Source organism: Myxocyprinus asiaticus, chromosome 40, assembly GCF_019703515.2.
Source record: "Myxocyprinus asiaticus isolate MX2 ecotype Aquarium Trade chromosome 40, UBuf_Myxa_2, whole genome shotgun sequence".
NCBI classification, from domain to species: domain Eukaryota; kingdom Metazoa; phylum Chordata; class Actinopteri; order Cypriniformes; family Catostomidae; genus Myxocyprinus; species Myxocyprinus asiaticus.
The window spans coordinates 8,035,675-8,061,002 of NC_059383.1; the positions used below are offsets into that span (position 1 = coordinate 8,035,675).

General features: G+C 41.6%; 1 protein-coding gene across 1 annotated transcript in view; it reads right to left on the minus strand.

Annotated features, from left to right (window-relative positions):
* Nucleotides 1-226: 226 nt before the first annotated feature.
* LOC127430421 (gamma-aminobutyric acid receptor subunit alpha-3-like) overlaps nucleotides 227-25,328 on the minus strand; it is a 293,420-nt gene continuing 268,318 nt past the window's right edge. Inside the window, exon 10 of the mRNA XM_051680177.1 lies at nucleotides 227-2,048. Within this exon, the coding sequence (XP_051536137.1) occupies nucleotides 1,707-2,048 (342 nt within the window). The 3' untranslated portion in view covers nucleotides 227-1,706. The remainder of the gene's footprint in view (nucleotides 2,049-25,328) is intronic.

Here is a 25,328-nt window from a genome sequence, read left to right on the forward strand (position 1 = left end):
GCAAATTGCGTTCAGTACTAATTTGTGAGCGTGTTTGCGCCGTTGCCTGATCTGCATAATTCCTGCAAATAAACAGTGGTTTCCTTTATTCTTAGTGAATTCCCTCAGTCAAGGCTCAGCACTATTTCATTGCATTTAGTTCCTGGTTCCTGGCTGAATTATGAGTGGTTAGAGAATAAGACGCAGCCGAAATACCACACACAAAAGTATTTAGTACATTTTCCTCTAAAAACCTTCTTTTTGGCTGATATCATCAAGTCACGCAGCAGTTTTGCATTCAATGTGTACAGGCGAACTGCTTGCCGCTGGAAACTTGTCGCATTGTGCTTGGTTAGATTACGGTGCAAAGATCAAAATTAACCACTTACACTTCAGCGTGAGGTAATGAAATAGGCTGCATGTACTTTCTGTATGGCACTGACCCACCGAAATGCTTTATAGCCCGTTACAGTGGCATCATTTATTGAATACACATCCTTTCTCAGGTACCGCTTGCTCATATTAGCCACTAACAATGAAAAGCTGGCCGGGTGGCCAGACAGTCGAGGCATCAGCATTAAATCAACTCGCATACAGCACTACTCAGAGTTTAATACCAATCTGTGAGAGTTCATTCAACACTGACGTTTTTCATCATGTAGGTGTAAGCTTGAAGACAATGTCAGCATGTGCCAAACTATTTATCTCAGCGGGCGAGAGATTAAAAAGGCACACAGTTTCTTTATCTTGGAGCCTGCTCAGGCTATTAAAATAAGAAGAGTCACTGGACAGGTAAATGCACAGATAGACCCATGGGGACGGGAACAAAATTCTACATGTTATTACTCTGGGTCTGCAGAGTGTTGAATGGGCGGTTATTAATGATGCACCTACGAACATCGAAACTGGCTGCTGAAAGGCTACAGGTACTCGCCGTGGCAACCGACAGTTAACAGTGAATGGAGTTTTTTCCCTGATGATGCACAGTGTGGAATGGGTAAATAATGATCATCCATACAAGACCAGTATTATTGATTAATCATAATGTACCTCATGCAACAAAGGAAATGGCACATAAAAACCTAGACAAAACTGCAAAAAATAATTTTCTTACTTTCTTGAGAAGCAAAATGGCATAAGATAGAAGTCTTGTTTTCAGAGAAATCCTACACAATTTGGTGGGGTTTATGCTAAAAAAAAAAAAATGCCAACGGGGTGAGAAAAAATAAACTTGCTTACGTTTTTTTCCCTTCTAAATTTTCAACTAAGTATTCTTACATTTCTCTGAATACAAGACTTAGGCTACATCCACACTAATCTATTCCATTCTGTTTCCTAACGTAATCATTTTCCAAAGCATGCGGTAATGGAGAACATTTTTGAAACTCGTTTTTGGTGGAGGAAAACAGCATTCTAGTGTGGATAAAAGGAGTAAACGTAGCAAAAATCCATGCGTTTTCAAACGGAAACTTATTAGTGTGGATGCTGCCTTAGTGTTTTTGTAAAAATACTCAGCAAGACAAATATTTTTTTGCAGTGTAACTAGGCTTGCATTTACATGGCTGTATGGCATCTACTCAGAACTAGAAACTGTAAAAAAGAATATGAAAATTGAAAAAATTAACGCATATTCTGAAAGCAGTAGTAGCATCATTTCACCAAATAAGACTTGATTGGCAGTCTTTTTTTTTTTTTTTTTTTTTTTTTTTGCGGTTCCGTAGTCATGTTCATTTCTGGGGACTGGACCGGATGATGGTCGGCTTTCTGTTGACGTAAGTGGCCCAGTAAGCCAAGTTGAAGATGAAGAAGAGTACAGGAAAGATGATACGTGAGATCTTGTCCACTTTACTGACACGATTGTATGACTTTTTCCCGCCCTCCGGCACGTATTCACCATCCATTTTAGGCAGCCGCACCTCTCGGACGGGCTGCAGTGGGGTGGACGTGGTCGTGGCACTCTTGGAGATGGTGGTCAGTCCGGGATCTTTGGCTACGCCCATGCTGTAAGTGGTTCCCACAATGTTGAAAGTGTTGTTGGTCTTCTTGGATAGGGATGCAGACTCTCGTCTCTGTGGAAAAAGACAGTCGATAGGAAACATAAAGATGATAATAATGCAAAAGCAGAAATCGCCTCGTAAGCTCAATGCAGAAAAAAAAAAATTGTTGTGCAAAATTTAAACATTATTTGTCTTTTTAATGGCCCCTTAGTAAGCATTTTTTCCCACTGCACAAAATACGACAGTGGCCAATTCATGGTAATACGAAAATTTCTAAAAGTATGTACCATTTATTTACTCAAAATTAGATTTTAGTTTTATTGCAGAGGGAATGCAGCAGAATAAACTATTTATTCATCAATGCATCTGATCTCTTGGGCAAAATCAATGTTTTATTCAAAGTGCTGATAACATACCTGTACTTAAAATAATGACATTTCTGGAATCATACTCATTGCGGTAAGGTATAAATATGCATATTACTAATTTGGTTAAAATATAGCATACATAATGTCCATTCTTGTTGCAGTGTTTTTACTGGTTTTCTCTCTGGTATTATCACTGTCCTGCGGCAAAGGCTTTGTGTGTTTGCTATTGCTTTACTGAGCATTTATCCACTACGAGGAAAACCTTCAAGCTAAATCAGGAAGTGTTTATCCAAACCTCCAATCAAGCAAATATCTGAGTACTGTTATGACTGCAGGCTGATACAGCAGCCTTTACAGTTTACTTTTGACAAGTACTGTGATTCATTGGCCAAGACTTTGGTGGGAAACATCATTCTATCCAGACCGAGGGCATCCTTAAACCCAAGATAAAAGACCAGAGATTTCGTCTTTGTAAAAATAAGCTGAAAATAGTATCAAGCAGCCTCTCCACACAGAATATATAGGCTACATAAATCAGAGCAAGCAAAAAGATTCCTATAAAAAAAAGATGCCATATATGCATGCAGGCCAACAGTTTACATGCAAGGTCCAAAATGAAAGGAATATTACCACAAAAACATTTTTTGACTCGTCCCTCATATATCAAAAATAAAAAGCAATAACAGAAAGACATTTACAATAGAAGTACATGGGGCCAGGTTTTGAGGGTTTAAAGGCAGAAATGAGAAGCTTATAAATTTATAAAAGCACATACAATAATTATTCTGTAATAATGTGTATATTATTTGATCTGCAAAGATGTTTAAATCATCATTTAGGTTAATAAGCATTTTTACTCTTAAAATCATGTTAACACGCATTTTGTTTACATCTTGTTACTTTTGAAACAGTGAGTATTTTTAACATTTACGGATTGGTCCCATTCACTTCCATTGTAAGTGCCTCACTGATTTTTGCTTTTTTTAAGAAAAGGAGGGATGAGTCGAAATACATTTTTGTGGTAATCAACATCATGCCACAAATGCTGTTGAATGCGCTTAACTTCCATTAAACCCAGAATATTCCTTTAAGTGATGTTAGCTATTCAAATAAAACATACAAACTGACAACTAAAAAGTTTAAGTGGAGATTTATAGTAAAAAAGGACTTAAATATTGATCTGTTTCTCACCCACACCTATTATATCGCTTCTGAAGATATGGACTTAAAAACTGGAGTCTTATGGATTACTTTCATGTTTCCTTTATGTGATATTTGGAGCTACAAAGCTCTGATCACCATTCACTTGCATTGTAAGGACCAACAGAGCTGAGATATTCTTCTAAAAATCTTCATTTGTGTTCATCAGAAGAAAGAAAGTCATACTCATCTGGGATGACATGAGGGTGAATAAATGATGAGAGAATTTTCATTTTTGGGCAAACTATCCCTTTAAGCCACCAAAACAAATATAGGAACAAAATCAGGAATATATATCTTCTTTAGGTTTTTGTGACAGGTGCAGTCTGCACGAGAAAGACTAGCTCATCTATGATGCTACAAGTGACACAATAAATTGCGTTTGTCACTTCATTTTATTACTTTTAAGGAAAATTATGCAAAAAGCAGTTTCGTTGAAGGAAAGCACTTATTTATGTCCAGTAAATTTTCATGCGATAAACGTTAATCTCTGTTTACATGTTTCACAAGGGAAAGTGGCCATAGGTGACAAAGTAGTCCGTTTTTTTTAGGTATTGAGATGAAACTGTTATTTTTGTGTGCAAAGATATTTATGAGTGAAGAAGAGCTGGGTAGACTCTCTATGGAGGCAAGACTCTGGGCTGAAAGCTTGAGTGAACTAAATGAACGCATGTCCATGTTAAATCACTGAAACAATTGTAGTATCGCTAAAATATGACAATAAGCAAAATATGCTCTGGAAGTGATCATAGAATCATACACACACACACACACACAACCTCTTGGTCTGGTAGTTGAAACTCCAAGGTCACTAACGGCATGAGATTATTTAATTAGACTTTGTTCTTGTGTCTAAATCAGTGACATTTGTATGTATGGCAAAGCAGGAAACATGGTATGCTGGTCTCTATAAAGCGGGAGTACACAACAAGAAACAAACATAACTGATGGTGTACATTCTAGTCTAACTGTACATGTGCATGTATAGTTGTAAATTTGTTCACTTTATGTTGTATAGTATGTATTTTATATTGATGTTATTTTGCATTCCAATGTAATCTCATTAACTCTTTAGTATTCATAGGTATTCATACGTAAAATGTTTCTAGGACACTTTATGTCTGATATTACATACATTAATTTAATGCTAAACTATGAAATATTACATGTAAAGTGTGTTGGAACATTTGACATAGGAATACCTACCCTGTAAAAAATGTCCATAATTTTAACGGTAAAAGACTGTAAAAATGTAAAAAAAAAAAAAAAAAAAAACTTTAATTGGTTAACAGGTAGTTCCCTTTAAATTAGGGATGTCCTGATACCGATGTACCGATACTGGTCTTCGCTGGATGTGAGCGGTGCATCGTGTCACATCAAAAGCAAAAATTTAATTATCTATCTAGAACAGTTCATAGGAAGGGGCAAATTATGTGCTGATTGGCTGGTTTGACAGATTTTCTTAGCCTTTATAAGTCTGGTAAAATAAGGATCTTTTAATGAGTCATTTAGTCTCAACCTGAGGACACAGAAAACAGGTTTTCACTGCAGTGAAGCATGTGGGAGAAATTGGTGGTTTTGAAGTATTTGAAATACTATAATCATCGTCCATGGGAAAGTAACTGTGCAAACATTTTTAAGCTTCTGATGATCAGTTCAGAAAAGAAGCTGGGAAGGCACAGTGAATAAAAAGAGTTTAATCCACCGTGGAGAAGTGATCATCTCTGATTTAAAATGCAGAAATCAGCTTTAGAAGGCATGAGTGATTTTGACAAAATAGGTTACCGAATCTAAAATAGTTTGTTCTTATAACGATCATGAAGATTTTTACATTTTAGGAAGGAAATGTGAGTGGCACTTACTCTGTAACTATCCTTCACAATGTTAACCCTGCAAAACAATGGAAACCCTTGCAGAAATTCTAATGGTTTTAATGGTTATAATAGGAATAGTACTGGTTTTAATGGAAGCTATAATGGTCCCGGTGGGTCTGGTAATGTCTTGGCTTGTTTTGGTGGCATGTTAAATCTATATATATTTATTGCCAGGGTGTTCCTTGGTAGTTGCTAAAGTGTTCTGGTTTCTGTACGGTTGCTAAAGTGTTTTTGTTAAGGCATTGTATGGTCTTTTTTAGGGTGCTTGTTGGTTGCTAGGGTGTTGCTATGTGGTTGCATGGGTGTTCTGGGTGGTTACTAGAGGATTGCTAAGTGGTTGCTTGGGTGTTCTGGTGGTTACTAGGGCATTACTAGGTGGTTTTCAAGGTGTGCTCGGTGGTTGCAAGGACATTCTTTGTGGTTACTAGGGTATTGGCAAGTGGTTGTTCGGTGTTCTGGTGGTTCCTAGGGCATTACTAGGTAGTTTTTAAGGTGTACTGGGTGGTAACTAGGGCATTGCTTGGTGGTTGCTACAGTGTTTTTGTGTGGTTACTAGGGCATTGTTAGGCACTTTTGGGGTATGCTGTGTTGTTGCTAGGTGGTTCCTTCTTCTGGGTGGTTACTAGAGCATTGCTAGGTGGTTGCTAGGGTGTTTTGTGCTGTGGTAAATGTCTGTGTATTGACCACCCTACGGCCTAAATATTAATCTTAGTTGCACATTGTGCCTCATTCACAGTAGTTCCATCTTTAATTTTTGATGTGAATGACAACACAGCTGTGAGGGATAGCCTTACAATGGGTCTCTTCAATGGGTTGTACAGTTGTTTAAGTGTTTTGGATCATTGTGCTGACAAAACATTGAAAAAACATCTTCAAGAAATTTCAGTGGTCAAAAACCTCCAGAAAACATGAATTGTGGAAAATGAGATGTGATCTAGAAACTTTATACAGCTTTACACAGTAGATGCCATTGAGGAGACAGTAAATCTATCGCTCACAGCCTTGTTTTCATTCACGTCAAAAATCTAATATGGTGCTGCTGTGAACTCAAAATAATTAAAATGTAAAAAACAATGCAAATTGGCCCCAGTAGACTTACAAGGACAGCAAAAGGACTGTTGACACCAGTACAAACAAAAAATGCTCAGCTCAGAATTCTGCATTGGGAGATGCCAGGCCATTGGTCCTGTTTCCTCCTGCCAATATCGGTGCAGGGCATTCACAATGGGAACTGGTGCATGCTGCTTCCCCAGTCACAGGCCATCGATCCCTGCAGCTACACCAACACCTGAGACTCTAAATCACAGTCTGGGCTTATGTCAGCATTAGTTCAGGATCCCTATTACAAGCCCAACACGACCCAGACTGATACAAACTCTTGTTTTGGCTTAGGTCTCATTTGCATTGTGTATTGGCAAGATAAGCTCCCAGAGTTCACTAAGAAAATACTTTGATGAGAATCTGTACGTGTTCAACACTACAAATTCTGCACAAGGTCTTTTGCTCTGCTAGTGCTCAAACAGAACAAAAACACTTTATTTATGAACACATAATGCTCAGACCTTGATTCATAACAATTTAATAATGCTAAGATGTTTCTTTGTATTGTACAAATCAATAAACAAAGCCAAAATCTAAATAATCCACTGTACTACATGAGACAGCTAATACAAAGAGCATATACAAAAAAACAAGAAAAGCAAAGATTCTAATAAAAATAGATGAACAAACTTTCATAAACAAAAATAACTTAAAATGATCATTTTAATACATAATTAAAAATATCATTAAATGTTGCAGTCATAGCTCAAGGCATGATTGTAAAGACTCAAAGATCTGCAACTTGTTGCATACCAGTCTATATCTTTAATGCAAAATTCAATTGGGTGGGAGTTAAATTAGCAACTCTTTAATATTACACAACGATGCGCTACATCCAAATGCAATATATTTTCCTCCCTGTCCTTACAGGGTCTCTGGTATTTCCTGAGGACAAATTCAGATTACTGCAGACAGACGCTGCATTCCTGCTGTGCAAAGTAATATTCCCTATATTGCAATATGCAATATGAGGATGTGGAGACCTCATTTACACGGGAACTGGTACATGAGCTGAAGATAACTCTAAAGATATCTGTAGGGCTGTAGATCACTCTAACAACATAAGCCATAAGTGGTCACTGGGCAAATATCACATTTTCAAAAATTACCACTGTAATGTGCTACGGTCAATTTTAATTAATTGGAGAATTTGTGCCAAGAGAGGTTTTCAACCCTGCCAAAACCTTGAGGCAGCCAAGCAGCTTCTTAGAAAGGAAAGTAATGAAACTTTATGACACTGAGCTAGGTTTAATGTTTGAGTGGTATTTAATACCTACTTCTGTCATTTTCTGAAAGTTTTGACAGTCACTGATGATTTTAATTGGCAGATAACTGCAAAGCAAACTGAATCTCTATTTTGATTTCAAATCTTGATGAATTGGCTAATCAGATCAGTATAACTGGCTAACAGCACGCATTTCTTGTGTATTATATCATGTTGTTGCATAAAAGAATAAGGAAATTATGCTTTAAATGACTAATTCCTGACTTTTATTGAGAAACTGACCTGCAAAACTGAACATTCAAAAAGCGGCACCTCAAATGGACTCATTTGGAATATGAGTGCCTAGAGGATAATTAATTGTATTGCTTCGATGTCGCTCTTTCATGCACAGTAGGGCTGCAACTAACGATTATTTTTATAATCGGCTAATCTAACGATTATTAGAATGATTATTCGACTATATGGGCGATTATTGCAACGATTAATCATTAGCTCTTAATTGACTATTCAGCTTGTGACCCGAGTTAAAAGGTTGTATTAAAAGTGCTTACTAACAACAAAGAGTACAGAATCATCTTAAAAATTCCACTAAATGACATTCACTGAAATAAAGGGGAAAAATATTTCTTATTAGGTTTAATTCAGTAAAAAAATCACTGCAAAAAAATCCTATTTTTATCAAGTGTTTTTGTCTTGTTCCCTATCTGTCACTCACTCAATGCTGTGTCTTGGGAGCTCCAAACACCTCTGCTTTTTTTTAAAAAAGGCCAATGAGAATAGGCGAGTGGAATTTGCATGCTACTCCCTCGGACATATGGGTATAAAAGGAGCTGGTATGCTACCACTCATTCAGATTTTCTCTTCGGAGCCGAGCGGTTCTATTCATTGAAGTTGAATTCATCCGCGAAGTTCATTCACCTCATCTGCTGGATTCTACAAAGCATTTCAGCGGCTTCTCCCCCTCTGCACCCGTGGAGTGCAGAGAACGCCCCTGGGCACTTCGGCAGAACAACTAAAAGAGTATATTCTAAAAGAGTATATTTTCTTTCTAAAAGAGCGGCACACATGGAATGTCTTTTTAAAGATGTCTTTCCGTTTGTGTGTTGTTCCTGGTTGTGGTTTTTATCTCTCCGCTTCTGACAGCCACGATTGCTGTCTGACGTGTCTGGGCGCTGCCCATGTGGAGACATTGTTCGGTGATGGGTCTTGTCCTCATTGCGAGAAAATATCCATGGCAACATTGCGGTCGCGGCTTGCATTCGTAAGAAAGCAAGCCACCCCAGCGGCTCCCTGCCTCGGTCCTTCTACCTACGGGTATGAGGCCGTGCCGGTTAGCACTGGGGGCGATTTGGGGACATCAATGGGACCACCTCCGCCGGGTATCCCCCCATGGACCTCCCATTCCCCAGCACACTCGCTTGCCCCGGTCGGGCGCTCAGATGAGATCGCCGGCTCGTCTCAGGGCAAGTTCAACCTCTTGTTTGGAGCCTGGGAAGAAGACAAGTTATTGAGCGCAGCATCGGAGAGCGGGCTCATCCAGTCGGATGCAGAGGCTTCGACTGGGCTTCCTCCTTCGGGAATGGTCACTCAGTCCCAGGCCGACACGGAAATGACGGACATGCTTTCCCGAGCGGCCGCGAGCGTCGGGCTAGAGTGGAACCCTCCACTCTCCCATGAACCCTCGCGGCTCGATGATTGGTTCCTGGGCTCGGGGCGCCACCCACGGCCATGCCCCGCCCCCGTTCCTTTCTTCCTGGAAGTGCAGAGGAGCTGAAAAGATCGTGGGAGGCACCTTTTACTGCCCGGTCTGGTCTTTAAGCTCCCCCGCTCTCGCTACCCTCGATGGTGGAGTGGCCAGGGGGTATTCAGTGATCCCCCAGGTGGATAAGGCGCTCGCGGTGCACTTGTGTCCGCACAGTGCCGCCACCTGGTGTGGGCGCCCGAAGCTTCCGTCCAGGGCCTGTAGGTTTACGTCATCCCTGACTGCTAAGGCTTACGGTGCCGCTGGACAAGCCGCCTCCGCCCTGCATGCCATGGCTCTCCTGCAAATACACCAAGCCAAGAGTTGTTGGCAGTACTGCTCCCCTGCGGAGGTTCCGGCCATTGATCCAGGGCAAGCACATGTTGGTCCGGATGGACACACAGCGACAATAGCGTACATCAACCTTCAAGGTGGTCTACGCTCCCGTTGCATGTCACAACTCGCCCGCCGTCTCCACCTCTGGAGTCAGCAGCGCCTCAAGTCGCTACGAGCCACTCACATCCCGGATGACCTCAACAACACAGCGGACGTGCTGTCATGTCAGGTCACCCTCAGGGGAGAGTGTAGACTCCACCCTCAGCTGTGGTCCAGCTGATTTGGAGTCGATTCGGTTGAGCACAGGTAGACCTGTTTGCTTCACGGAAATCCTCCCACTGCTCGCTTTGGTACGCCCTGACCAAGGCACCTCTTGGTATAGATGCACCTGCACACAGCTGGCCCCCTGGACTATGCAAATACGTGTTCCCCCCAGTGAGCCTATTTGCACATACCCTGTACAAGGTCAGGGAGGACGAGGAGCAGATCATCCTAGTAGCACCCTACTGGCCCACCCAGATATGGTTCCTCGCAACAGCCCCCCAGTGAATTCCCCTGAGGAAGGACCTTCTTTCTTTTTCCATCTGGCACCCACAACCAGACTTCTGGAATCTCCACGTCTGGCCCTTGGATGGGATGTGGAAGACCTAAGTGATGACATGATCACTCAGGCTAGGGTGCCCTCTACGAGGCACCTGTATGCTTTGAATTGGCGTCTGTTCACTAAGTGGTGTTCTTCCCGACGCAAAGACCCACAGAGATGCACAGACGGATCGGTGCTTTCCTTCCTGCAGGAGAGGCTGGAGGGGCGGCTGTCCCCCTCCACCTTGAAGGTGTATGTAGCCGCTATTCCGGCGCATCACGATGCAGTAGATGGTAAGTACTTGGGGAAGCACGACTTGATCATCAGGTTCCTGAGAGGCACTAGGAGGTTGAATCCCTCCAGAATGCGCCTCGTCCCCTCGTGGGACCTCTCTGTAGTCATTCAGGGTCTACAGGGAGCTCCCTTTGAGCCCTTGGAGTCAGCTGAGCTTAAGGCACTCTCTTTGAAAACTGCCCTCCTGACTGCGCTCACTTCCATCAAAAGGGTAGGGGACCTGCAGGTGTTCTCTGTCAGCGAATCGTGCCTGGAGTTCGGTCCGGGTTACTCTCATGTGATCCTGAGACCCCGACCGGGCTATGTTCCCAAGGTTCCCACGCCCCTTTTAGGGATCAAATGGTGAACCTGCAAGCGCTGCCCCAGGAGGAGGCAGACACAGCCTTGGCGTTGCTGTGTCTGGCATCTATTTGGATTGCACGCAGAGCCTTAGAAGCTCCGAGCAGCTCTTTGTCTGCTTTGGTGGCCAGCAGAAAGGAAGTGCTGTCTCCAAACAGAGGATCGCCCACTGGGTCATTGACGCCATTGCGATGGCATATCAGGCTCAGGACGTGCCACCCCCTGCGTGGTTACAAGCCCACTCTACCAGGAGTGTGGCGGCCTCCTGGGCCCTGGCCAGTGGCGCCTCTTTGGCAGACATCTGCAGAGCAGCGGGCTGGGCAACACCCAAAACCTTTGCGAGGTTCTACAATCTCCGGGTTGAGCCGGTCTCGTCCCGTGTATTTGCAGGCATGAGCAGGTAAGTTCCGGGACAACTGGCTGGGTGTACCGCTTGCGCATATCGCCTTTCCCCTCCCTCGAGGTGAAGACGTGCGCTCTTGACTCCCAGTCGTGTTCACAGACTGTGATTCCTGGATGACTTTCCTCCTTAACCCTCTGGCAGTTTGCGGAGAAACTCGCTGACCGGCCCAGTATGTGTGCTAATGAGCCCCTGTACTGAGGTAGGTGCTCCACATGTGTTGGTTCTCCGAAGGCGACCCCATGTGATATCTTCCGCAAAATCATTTCCCTGTCGGCAAACTGACTCGGTAAGACCATGTGACGTATTCCACTCAAAATACCCCCCCCCCCCCTTTTTGGGTGGGGTGTGGTCTCCGCGGTGTCTTCCCCTTGGGAGGGACACCTCCCGACTCAGACATTTATGGCTCCCAGTCAGTTAACAAATTCAACTCTTTTTGGGGAGAAAAGAGAGGGAAAGAGGCCTCGGCTGGGCTAGCCTTTCCCTATAGTTGGGCAGTTGACTTGTTCCTGATGGACCATTTGACGCTCATAAGAGCGTTGGGGGAGGTTACGTGATGGCCTGGTCTGCTGGATACGAGACACACAGCGGTCTGCCCGTCACACACCACCAGTTCACGTAACACAGTTCAGACAGTTGTGGCGTTTTGTAAAGGGACCCCTAGAAAATTGTCTAAAAACCTTTAAAACAAGATACATATACTTTAGAAGCAACATATTAAATATTAAGAATTGCTTTCAGAGAATGTATCTTGAATATATGTGTATTTTGTACATAAATGTAGTTTTTCACTTCGTTATACTTCTGTCAGTGAAGTAAAGACAAAATATACTTATATTCCAGATCTATTATCTGAAAGAAAGTCTAAATATTGTATATGCTGCGTCTCAGGTGAATGCATTTGTAGGATTTTTAGATATTTTAAAATATTGTTTTTTTATATTATATTCAACATTCTCAGATAACATATTTTTCTTCTGCAGTATAGCTCCTAAAGTAAATGTACATTGTTTTAAAAGAGCTTTATATATTTATATTAGAAAACAAGCCAAAACAAAAACAGATAAAAAGAAGTGTATAATGGGGCGATGACTACCCTCTCTCACCTTTCTGTTCACTTCAATCCATCTTTAACTCTCTCTTCTTAATAAATCTGGGATGGCATGAGGGTGAGTAAATGATGAAAGAATTTCATTTTTGGGTGAACTAAGCCTTTAATATTAGGAGTGGGAATTGCCACAGATCTCCAGATTCAATATTACAATGATATTTAATTGCGATTTAATATGTATTGCGATTTGATGCTACACTATTTTTTAGCTGTGTTAACCCCTTTTTTCTTAGAAGTGAAATGTTTATTGAAGAACAGTTGTGCCTGAAATTTGTTACATTCTTTAAAACAGAAGTTTCAGAAAAAATATAGGAATGTGCAAAACTACTATTTTTCATAATTGACTGAATAGTCAGTGTGTTGTTCAGAAATAAATAAGCTAAATAACTTTAAACTCTAATTGCACAAAACTACCAAAGTAAACAAAGTAAGAAAAGTAAGAAACAAGAAAGGCTGCAATACAGAGTGGCACAAAACAGCTAAATATGAGGGAATTGTTTATTTTAACCAGTTCATTAACATAAACCGTCTGAAAGATCCGATTCATTTCGGTTTTCCCAGCACTACATGGGAGAGGATGGTTTAGATGAGTGTGTTTGTTTACTGACTTTTGACTGCAGATGTTGCAAATCTGATCAGTATGAGAGACCTGTGAGATTATTAGGGTCTTCTTCACATGACAATTATCAACATGAGGTTTCAGCAAAACTCCATTTGCACTCCATTTAATGTCATCCCTGTCTAGGAAAATCTAGAGATATTAAAGAGATCTCATTTGCCATTTTTCTTTCCTATGGGTGGCATCAATTATTTTTTGATCTTGCCTTTAGTCTGAATATATAAATCCAGGGTGTGTGTGAGTATTTGTGCGTTCGAGTCAAGGTGCAGACTTGACTATGCTAACATGTGTAGACCACTTCAAAGCGCGACTGGGATGAGAATATAGCGCTTCCTCATTATGGGCCTCTGTGTTGCAAACTGTCTGTCAGGCAGGATGAATTAAACATATGTTAAATCCCTCATCAAGGTAACCACTGTCTCCACTGCACGATTGTTCCACTTAGTCTCTATCCACTGTCTCTCTCACACACTTAAACAAATATACTCTGAAAATAGGTTAAGCATTAGCATAGATGCAACAATCAAAATGAGCAATTCCCATGTCACTGTGCATCTCACTCCCCTCACCCAAACAAACTAAGACAAAAACATGGAAACAATGGCAGGCTGGAAACTGCTTTTGATTTGAAATTTTACATAAGTATCAAGTGTATTAGGAATTGTTTTTTGTTTTGCATTTTGTGCTTCACACCATGTCCTAAACAGCCATGATAAAGCTCGTCCACATTAATCTAAGAATTTGTTTGAAACAGCCACAATCACGACAAGACATATTTTAGGGGTGTAACGATCCATCGATCTGGATTGATGTATCAATAAAATAACCAACAATGCATGTCATAGATGCAATGTGTAAACATCGATGTCTGTTTTTTAAGATGCACTTTTATTTTGACAATCTCATGCCAACCACGTCCGTACACTTTTCCGTCCAAGTGCATGTCCACTTCAAATCTTCAAATTGCCAAATATGATCTAACAATGATCTTATGGAGGGTCTAACCATGCATGGCTAACTGCTTGAGAAGGGAATAATGAATGAAAATAATGTAACTACTGAACTACTTCTAAAATTATGTCTTTGAATTTATTTTGAATGCAGTAAGAAACTTGTTTAATCGAAACCGGCTGTTATAAGGTTTGAATATTGAATATGATGAATTTGATGTCAAATATTATTATTTACTGTAGGTAAGCAATAGTTTTAACCAGTTAAGACACATAATGCATGTCTCATGGTAGTTTTCATTTTATACGGCACTTTTCTCAGGCTTTAGAAGTGCTTTAAACATGTGAGGATGTGTTTTTATCAACGGTACATATACGACAGCAGGCATACTGAATCAAGTTAAATTATAATACATTTAAAATGTATAATAATTTTTATAAAATTAATTAACTAGTATGATTACATAATGCTTAAATAATAATAAAATTGCAGCGCTGCCCATATCCAACATTGAAACCTGCTGCTTGAACACAGAATGGTGTGTCATCACAGTAATTTCATCTAGATTCTCCTGTCAAAAAAAAAAACAAAAAAAAAAAACTTTCACATCGATCGCAGACCCCTGAATCGAATCAAATAGAAATCGCATCGCGGCAGACTTTGAGGTATTGACAAACATTGGATCACTGGCTAAGATCGTATCATGGTGAAACTTGTGATTTACACCCCTAACATATTATCTGCTGATTGTTTTTATTTTAGTGCTGAATAACCGACAGTGAAATCACATTGGTCCAAAATCCCACTCTTCATAGCTGTATATTAAACAAAAAAGATTCTGACTAGGGAATAATCAGAATACCATTATATCAGCTCTAGAAATTTCCTGGATTGAGAAGTTGTAATGTTTCTGGTTAAGTTCAGTTTTGATGCTATGTGTGAACAAAACCTTTAAGATGACCCATTAAGACGACTCCAGCTATTAAATTAATATATTCTAAAGCAATACGATCACTTTTGGTGTAAAAAAAGATCAATATTTAAGTACATTCGGGCCGAATGGTTCTGATCATGTTATGTAACAGTCCTAGTAGGGCTATAGTTTAATAGTTAGGGTTAGGGGTTTGGAACAAACTTTCTGACATTTTTCTTCATTCATACACTGTGTTGTGTCACAGTATTTTGCAAGTAAGCTCACGGCTTGGTAAACCAGTCCTGAAATGCCATTACTACAATCCTTATCATCAAGAACTTCAAAAGACCACCACAGCCAGTGCACGACCTTCTCCACGAAGGTTAATCACATCGACCCCAATCTGTAATGTTATAAACCCCAGACAGCAATAGGTTCCATGTCCAACTTGATCCAAAGCACTGTGGTTTTACAGTATGCAATTAGCATAGTAATCGGTCTCCTGTTTCTTGCTCGTAAAGCAAGTGATATTTGGTAATGTCTGTAGATAGTCATCTCTCAGACTCCAAGATAAGGGACAATTCACCTTGTTCTGATCACATCTCTTGCTCAGGGATGACCTTGTGAACTCGATAACCCTTGCGGTAAAACCAGCCCAATGAGATGAAAGGCCAACAGTTGAGTTCCTCATTATGAAATCAAGGTTCAATCCCAACCCATTTCTTCTTTTTTTCCTTCTCTTTTCCGTTCATCAAAACACATTCTCTTTCTTCCTGCTTGTCTAATCTGGTTTCTCCATTGTTTGCACCATCCTTACTATAGCAAATCAGTTTTCGGTTTTCTCTTTAGCGCTATACCCCAGTGAGCCTGTTTTCAATTTATCTTTCATCTGTGTGCTTTCTTCTGCTTTCTATTATTCTCTTTTTGGCTATAAATAGCAATTCAATTCTCTTCTAACTCAAAGGTCCAACAATTTTAAACTGTCTCAGTGCTGCCCATCGCTCTCTTTTGGGTTAGCACAGCAGGCCCTGAGCCTATCATTAGAGGAGTGTAGTGAAGCCTGCTGCACATAACCAATTACACTATGTAACACAATTTTTGTTCCTGGGTAGTAAGTGTTATTTCCTAATTGCTTATGCCTCAAAAGTATAGAAAATGGCTATTATTCCCCACAAACTTTGCTTTTGTGACCAGGACAGCGATATTTTGAAATTTACCAATTTCCAATGAGAAAACGGGCGAATTTGTGTCTTTTTGTTCACATAAATTCAGCAACAACATATGAATCCAAATTAACATGTATTTATACTATGTATTTGGACTCAAGATGGTGCCGAGTATGGCTGCTGCGTTACGAGCTCCGACACAACATTGTAGTTTTTTGTTTGTTTTGTTTACAATTCTTATGTTTTTTGTCTTGGATGTTGTCTGCCTTATTGTCTACGACAGACAAACACTTTTGGACATTGGTTCTGCAATTACACACCGTAAACCGGACTTCAAATTCCTCAATGCTGACCCGCTGTTTACAAACAGGCCAGCAGGGCCCTTTGTCTGGGCAGCCCGGCCGTGGAAACGCAAAAGGAAAAGGGGAAACAGAGCCGGCGTTCTCATCGGAGTAAGACGTCGCGCAAATCGACCCCCGCTACCCAGTATTCTACTGGCAAATGTTCAGTCTCTGGACAACAAGCTCTGCGAGCTGAGAGCGTGGATCTCTTTCCAACGAGAGACGAGGGACTGCTGCATTATTTGCCTTACAGAAACTTGGATGTCTGCGGAGATTCCGGACTCAGCCATTGAACTTGCGGGGTTCTCCGTGCACCGAGCGGACAGACCGAAAGACCTCTCAGATAAAAGCAGAGGTGGTGGTGTATGTTTTATGATCAACAAATCCTGGTGTGATCAGAGGAACGTACATTCTATCAAGTCTTTCTGCTCTCCTGATCTGGAATTTCTCATGCTTCTGTGTTGACCATTCTGGCTACCGAGGGAATTCACAGCGGTCATTATCACTTCTGTGTACATCCCGCCACAAGCCGACACAGACCGGGCACTCAAGGAACTGTATGGGTTTATAAGCAAGCAGGAAACCGTGCACCTGGAGGCCACATTCATTGTGACCGGGGACTTTAACAAAGCCAATCTCAAATCAGTCGCACCAAAATTCCACCAACACATCAGTTTTAACACACGAGGGGACCAGGTTTTGGACCATTGTTACTCTCCCTTCCGGGATGGCTACAAATCCCTCCCCCGCCCACCATTTGGCAAATCGGACCACTCTTCTGTTCTTCTTCTGCCTGCTTACAGGCAGAAACTGAAACAGGAAGCACCCACCCTCAGAACGATCCAGTGCTGGTCGGACCAATCAGATCCTACGCTACAAGACTGTTTTGATCACGCGGACTGGGAGATGTTCTGGTCCACCTCTGATGACGACATCGAGGTATATGCTGATAGCGTAACGTGTTTCATCAGAAAGTGCGTAGAGGATGTTGTTCCGACCAAAACAATACGGATCTACCCGCACCAGAAACCTTGGATTAATAGCGATGTTCGCGCGGCACTTAATGCGTTCCTTTTAATTCCAGGAACGCGGAGGAGCATAAACAAGCCAGTTATATATCAGAACAGCAAAACGTTAGTACAGGAACAAGACTGAAGGACAGTTCAACACCACCAACTCTAGAAGCATGTGGCAGGGAATTAACATCATCACGGACTTTCGAGGGAATAAAAACTCCCCCGTGAACACCGCTGCCTCTCTCCCGGATGAGCTAAATACTTTTTATGCTTGTTTTGAGGGAAATAACACCGCCCTCGCGGAGAGAGCTCTCACAGCCGCGTCATCAGAGCATGTACGAACCAACTGGCTGGTGTTTTTACGGACATTTTCAACCTTTCCATCTGTAGTCCCCACATGCTTTAAAACGTCCACCATTGTGCCTGTTCCAAAGCAATCCAAAATCACTTGCTTAAATGACTGGCGTCCTGTTGCTCTGACCCCCATGATCAGCAAATGCTTTGAGAGACTAATCAGAGATTACAATCTGCTCTGTGCTGCCTCCATCACTGGACCCACTGCAGTTTGCTTACCACAACAACCGCTCCACTGATGATGCCATTGCATCTACAATACACACTGCTCTCTCCCACCTGGAAAAAAAGAACACTTATGTGAGAATGCTGTTTGTTGACTACAGCTCAGCATTCAACACCATAGTGCCCTCCAAGCTTTATGTGAAACTCCGGGCTCTGGGCTTAAACAGCTTGCTGTGCAGCTGGATCCTGGACTTCCTGTCAAGCAGACGCCAGGTGGTTAGAATGGGCAGCAACATTTCCTCATCACTGACCCTCAACACTGGAGCCCCACAGGGCTCTTTTCTCAGCCCACTCCTGTATTCTCTGTACACACATGACTGTGTGGCAACAACAGCTCCAATGCCATCATTAAGTTTGCTGATGATATGACGGTGGTAGGTCTGATCACTGACAATGATGAAACAGACTACAGAGAGGAGGTGCACACTCTGACACACTGGTGTCAGGAGCACAACCTCTTCCTCAACGTCAGTAAGACAAAGGAGCTTGTGGTGGACTTCAGGAGAAGAGAAAGAGAACACAGCCCCATCACCATCAATGGAGCACCAGTGGAGAAAGTCAGCAGCTTCAAGTTCCTGGGTGTCCACATCACTGAGGAACTCACATGGTCGGCCCACACTGAGACCGTTGTGAAGAAGGCTCATCAGTGCCTCTTCTTCCTGAGATGGCTGAGGAAGTTTGGAATGAACCGCCACATCCTCACACGGTTCTACACCAGCACTGTAGAGAGCATCCTGACTGGCTGCATCTCCACCTGGTACGGCAATAGCACCGCCCACAACCACAAAGCCTTGCAAAGGGTGGTGCAAACTGCCACACACATCATCGGAGGTGAGCTTCCTTCCCTCCAGGACATATATACCAGGCGGTGTGTGAAAAAAGCTCGGAGGATCATCAGAGACTCCAGCCACTCGAGCCATGGGCTGTTCTCACTGCTACCATCAGGCAGGCGGTATCGCAGCATCAGGACCCGCACCAGCCGTCTACATGACAACTTCTTCCCCCAAGCAATCAGACTTTTGAACTCTTGATCTCTCACGATCAAAATACATCAGCACTGCACTTTATTAATCTTATTATCTCACACCGGACTGTCATAAATTATATTCTCTCTTAACAACACACTGGCAACTCACTATCAACCAACAGCCTGAATGTCAATACACTACAATACAACCTACTGTATATTTTAAATACACTATATATACTATTTTTTATTGTATAATGTGTATTCTATATTGTGTGTATTGTATACTGTACATTGTATGTTATTATTTGTATATTGTGTTGTGTGTAATTAGGTGTATATTAGATTTTAAATTGTGTTGTGTAAATCTGATGTTTATTGTAAATTGGTATATGTCTCATCACTGTCACGACTACTATGTTGCTCAGAACTGCACCCAAGAATTTCACACACTATTGCACTTGTGTATATGGTTGTGTGACAATAAAAGTGATTTGATTTGATTTGATTTGATTTGATAAAGTAATACAAAAATGACTACAAAAGATTTAGAAGTGAGTAGTTTTTTGAGATTTACGATTATACTGTAAATCACTTTCACGAATCAGCCCCCTAATGTAGTCTCCCATCATGTTCTCGTTATACTGTCCTCGATAGTGGCGTTCAAAGTCCAGTATATTCTGATGGAAGTGCTCGCCTTGCTTCTCTGAGTATGCTCCCATGTTCTTCTTGAATTTATCAAGATGACCATCAAGGATATGGACTTTGAGGGACATCCTACAGCCATTGTGCCGTAGTTCTTCACCAGAGTCTCAACCAGCTCCACATAGTTTTCGACCTTGTGATTGCCCAGGAAGCCCCAAACCACTGCGACAAAGGTGTTCCAAGCTGCTTTTTCCTTATTAGTGAGCTTCTTGGGGAATTCAGTGCACTCCAGGATCTTCTTTATCTGTGGTCCTACGAAGACACCGGCCTTGACCTTTGCCTCAGACAGCTTAGGGAAGAAGTCTTGAAGGTACTTGAAGGCTGCCGACTCCTTATCTAGAGCTCTGACAAATTGTTTCCTAAGGCCCAATTTGATGTGCAGTTGTGGCATCAGCACCTTCCGGGGGTCCACCAGTGGCTCCCACTTGACGTTGTTCCTCCCCACAGAGAATTCGGTCCGCTGTGGCCAGTCCCACCTGTGGTAGTGCACCTTGGTGTCCCTGCTGTCCCAAAGGCACAGATAGCAGGGAAACTTGGTAATGAACAGGAGACAGTTTCAGGCAGAACTAGCAGATTCTCTTATCCTGGTGAGAATACATTTCTGCAATTTACTGTTTGTAATATGTTTAATATTTCACTGTTTATAACATATCTGACTTGTATCTTAATGTATTTTTGACATCTTAATTGATTCTGTTCTAATCTAATTCAGGTGAACACAACTCCAATTAAACCAAAGAGAGGGCGACCATCTTCAGCCGGTGGCAGCCCAGTAACACAGACGGTGACATCAAGGAGCCCTCTGAATGCTCACAAGAGACCGACCTCAGATGGGAGTGAACCAAACGGGACCCTAGCTAAGAGGCCATCTGCACACCCCCTGGTGGACGTGCGCAGGGACATGGTTGCACATTTACCAGTGAAGACAACAAGAGGACGCTGCAGACTCTGCAAAACTGGCTACACCAATACTCTGTGCCGCAAGTGCAATGTTCGTCTTTGTTTTTTCGGAGGACAAGAACTGTCTTTGGGACTACCATACTTGAACTTTGGGACTACCATACCTGAACTTTGGGACTAAGTCTAAGTTCAGTTTTGTAAAAACATTTTTCCTATATTTTTTATTAATAAATAACTATTCATAAAAAATATAACTATTGTGTGATTATTATTCATGATATATACAGTTATGGGGCTACATAAGCAATCAGCTGTGCAAACGAACACTTAGTTGTTCTGTATATTTGTTCAGACAATGCAAGTACAAATACAGGATTTCTGCTGCGCTCCCTGACCACTGCTGTAATATTACAACGTGTCATTAAAAAATTACTAAAATGTAACAACTTTTAAAAACCTTTTTTTTCTGCATTAAAGGCCTCCTACAACAACATCTGAAAGGTAAAACATTTTTTTTTGCTCATTTATTTTAAAATTTGTCCTTCACAGGGTAAAACAGCTTTTATAAGGTTATTGATATGACTGCCTGGAGTCCTCATCTCATGTAAGTGCTCATGATTTTATACAGATGTTTAAAAATTACAATTAATTTCTTAAGGAGAACACCTTTTTTAAAGAGGAAGACATTTCTGGGTACACCTTTAAAGCAAATGCTCCCGATTAAAACAAGGCAGAGTGATAGAGTGATACGAGTTAATCTTCATGGAAGACATGTTGACATGCTGTGCGGCAGAAGGTTGGACGGCTGCTCCCAGGTCCTAACAGTTGCCGCTAGGGCTGCAAAATTAATCCTATTATGACCCTGATAACGGTTTCTGCCTCTCACAGTTAATTAAGCAAAACCGTCTGTGATACTGAGCTAGCAAGCAGAAATGATCAGCCAGGTAAAGTTGCAAATGGTTGTTCATTTACATTATAGGCTGTGTCTACAGATGACAGACCAAATCACAAGCTCTTTCGAAGTCTATTTTCAACTCAACTGATCCTTCATGCTCTCCTCAGAAGTTCCCCACTGACCAATCTCTGTTTCACTTTCGAGCACGATCTGAAATAATAATAAATATAATAAAAAAATAATAATAATCTTGTGCTCTGATAATGTGTTTTAAATACAGAACAGCTGTGCTCTGAGTTCAGTTCATGCCTGTCGCTAAGGTGTGCTGACCGCATTATATTTATAGTGCTACACATTTCCTTTACAGTAATTGTACATTTGCATAATTCCAAATATGCCTGGGCAGTGCAAGTTTCTAAACAAATCCAAAGTAATACCATGGCACCATAGTGTGGATATAAACATGAAATTAGACAACCCAAACAAGACCAACACTGACTAATACACAAAGCACATAATGAAAATACCTGTACAGTCCAGAAAAGAAACATGTAACAGGTGTGTTATGAGGATGATATGAAGTAGACTGGTTTAAATGTCATCTTCTAATCTTCTAATAATAATAGCCATCGTGATTTTGCTTCTTTTCATATCAAACACCATTATCATTTCAAATGAATGTTTATGCTTTGAAATATTTCCTAATGTAATTTCTACTCACAGTTTGGATACTGAGCAGCTCATGATTTCTAGCATGTGTATAACTAGAGTTTAACAAAGTTTATTATGTTTCATTCAGTGCTTCATCTCTAAAGGCGAAATAATGAGAGAAAATGCGATTTTTTTTTTTACTGTGGGGACAACACTTGCACTCTTTCCATTTACGAGTGTGCGTGCACGTTAAACAGCATTAAACAGCATCTAAACTGCAAGGAGAGAGGACGAGAGAGATGTGATGGGAGAGATGGATTCACAGTCCAACAGAAAGAAATTTCTTGTGATTTCGACCGTGCCTCAGCACGTCCAGTATATTGTACGCTCGCGGGTGTTTGCGAGCTAAATATAATTGCGCACGCTCGTCTATCAGTGTGCGGTTAGAAGACTTTGTTCACTCTGTGTAATTTTTGTGCTCTCTCGCTTGTTGTTTGGTTGCACTAACGTTATAAATGCAGCACTGGCCCAATTGGGCAAGTGACAGTTCTAGCAACTGGCCCAAATCTCTTTCACACTGGCCCTGGCCCCGGGCCATCAGGCAGTCCTTATTGTCGAGCCCTGCACTTCCTTTAGTTTTCCATCAAAATAAAGGCTTGAGACTGTTTAGCAATGGCATGTGCTAAATTATTACAGAAATATATTATTATTGTATATTGCAACAACAACAACAACAACAACAATAATAATAATTAATTGATTTTTATTTATTTTTTTAAGGAGGACTCAAGTGTGAACATCCTATAGAGAAACTCTTATATTGGCATGAGCAAATCATGACTTAAAAGGAACCATTTACTAGTTTGTAGTTTTAACACCTTTGTTCAACATGAGAGCTGCTTTAATGTAATGTAATGTAATTTTATTTTTATTTTTTTATTTAGAACTGATTTCTAAGCAGTGGCAATAGTATTTTTTGGTGCAAATTAAAATGATATTTAGAATATATTAAAATGATAACTATATTTAATAAATACAATAACTAATAATTGATAATTCAAATACATTATTGTGACTGACAAGCATTTAATAGACATGTGACGAGGAAGGCGGGGCCAGGCCCTGAGGACACATGGCTGGCCCTGGATCGGGCTAAAGATAAAGACAAGCCGAGAGGCACCAGTTAGAGAGAGAGAGAGATGAAAGCGGCCGCGTTGCATGTGTGTCTGAATTTTTTATGTTTGTTTTATGTTGAGTTTTATCGTTAAACTTTACGTTGACTGTTTAGCCGGTTCCCGCCTCCTCCTTTCCCATCCCTTACCCCGTTACATTGGTGCCGAAACCTGGGAGGGTGGAGGGATGCGCTGTTGCGGAGTCCTCGCCGCTGCCATCTGTCAGGGGAGCAGCCACGGCCGTCTGCCTGGGTACGGAGGGGTTGCTGCCAGCCGCCGAGAGTAGGAGGAACCGCTGCCATCTGCTGAAGAAGGGGAGCAGTGGTTCCATCTGCCAGGAGCTGGACGACTCGCTGCCATCTGCCGGGGGAGGAGCGAGCTGGCGTCCGCCAGAGGGCAGATGAGCGGTTGAGGTCCGGGTGACAGCGCGTCTGGGAGCCAGCGAGCAAGTTCTTCTCTCTGTCACTCTGCCTCGCTTTTTCCATCTCCCCTTTCTCTCCCCTCGTCTCTCCCAGGGCTCCAAATGGCGGGGAAGACCTGCCGGCAGGAAGGGAGGGGAGTGCGTCATGCCGGGGGTTTCCCCGGCCTGAGTCGGGCGATGGAGGAGCGTGACGAGGAGGAGGGCAGGGCCGGGCCGTGAGGACACACGGCCAGCCCTGGATCGAGCTAATCAGCAGGGACGGGAATAAAAACGAGCCAGAGGCGCCAGTTCAAGAGAGACACATGCGGCCGCGTTGCATGTGTGTCTGCATTCTTTATGTTTGTTATGTTTATGTTATGTTGAGTTTTATCTTTAAACTTTACACTGACTGTTTATCTGGTTCCCGCCTCCTCCTTGCCCATCCCTTACTCCGTTACAAGATAATACTAAAGCCTATTATTGTCCAACAGTCCAAAGGAATCGATTTTACAGTGGGCTGTTCTCACAGGACACATTCTTAATTTTGTCTGGGCTATTTTTGAGGTGTATATGAGCACATTTTGTGCTGCCTGCTCACGGTCAGGAGCATGATTAAAGGCATAAATTCTTTACATGTTTATATAATCACACTTAATTAACACATTAAATTGATAGCCCTAATTATACATGGACTTATAAAAAGATTTTAAAAAAAATGAGGATATTGACCTCTCCGATAGAAATGTGTCTTGCAAAAATGTAAATGAGGATTTATAACTATTTATAGCTAATATAGCTATATTAGGGTCATCAAGTGGCATGTCAGAGCCAGAGTTTCCGTTAGCCAGTAATTACTGGTTTTTGACCATTGAAACGTCCTACTGTCTGGCAAATTCAAACATTGTCAGACACAATGTCCTGTGGAAATATTAACACAAATGGTCATCAACCCCTTTAGTTGATGCCACAAGTGCACAACATGACGCCATTCCAGTGATATCTGTGCTTTGCTGCCACAGAGGTTTAAACTTTCCCAGAGTTTGCAAAGTCCTAATCCGAGACTACAGCGTGTCGCATCCTGCACAGTGGCAAAAGCAGCCGTTATTCCCATCTCGCTTGCCCCGCAGTGAGAAGCTTCTCACTTCAGAATCACCAGGCAGGCTTATGTGAATCTCAAGCTGTATCGAAACACTGGACACATTTAACTTCACTTCGGCAGCAAAACGCTTTTATGCTACGAAATAAAAATAATGAACAAAGGAAATTAGCCAAGGTGAGAAATGACATAACCTAATGATTTGTTATTTTAATATTTATTTGTGAACGAAAAGATATCTGGCAAATTGCAGTTTATTTATTTATTTATTTTTATGCTTTGCCCCCGTTTAATGTTTTATGGAATGGAAAGGCAGCTATGATGAACAAATGTTTATCGTTGACTTGATTGTGTCATTATTATATTGCATCATTATGTAATATCCATCTCGTTACAGCACAAAATAAAC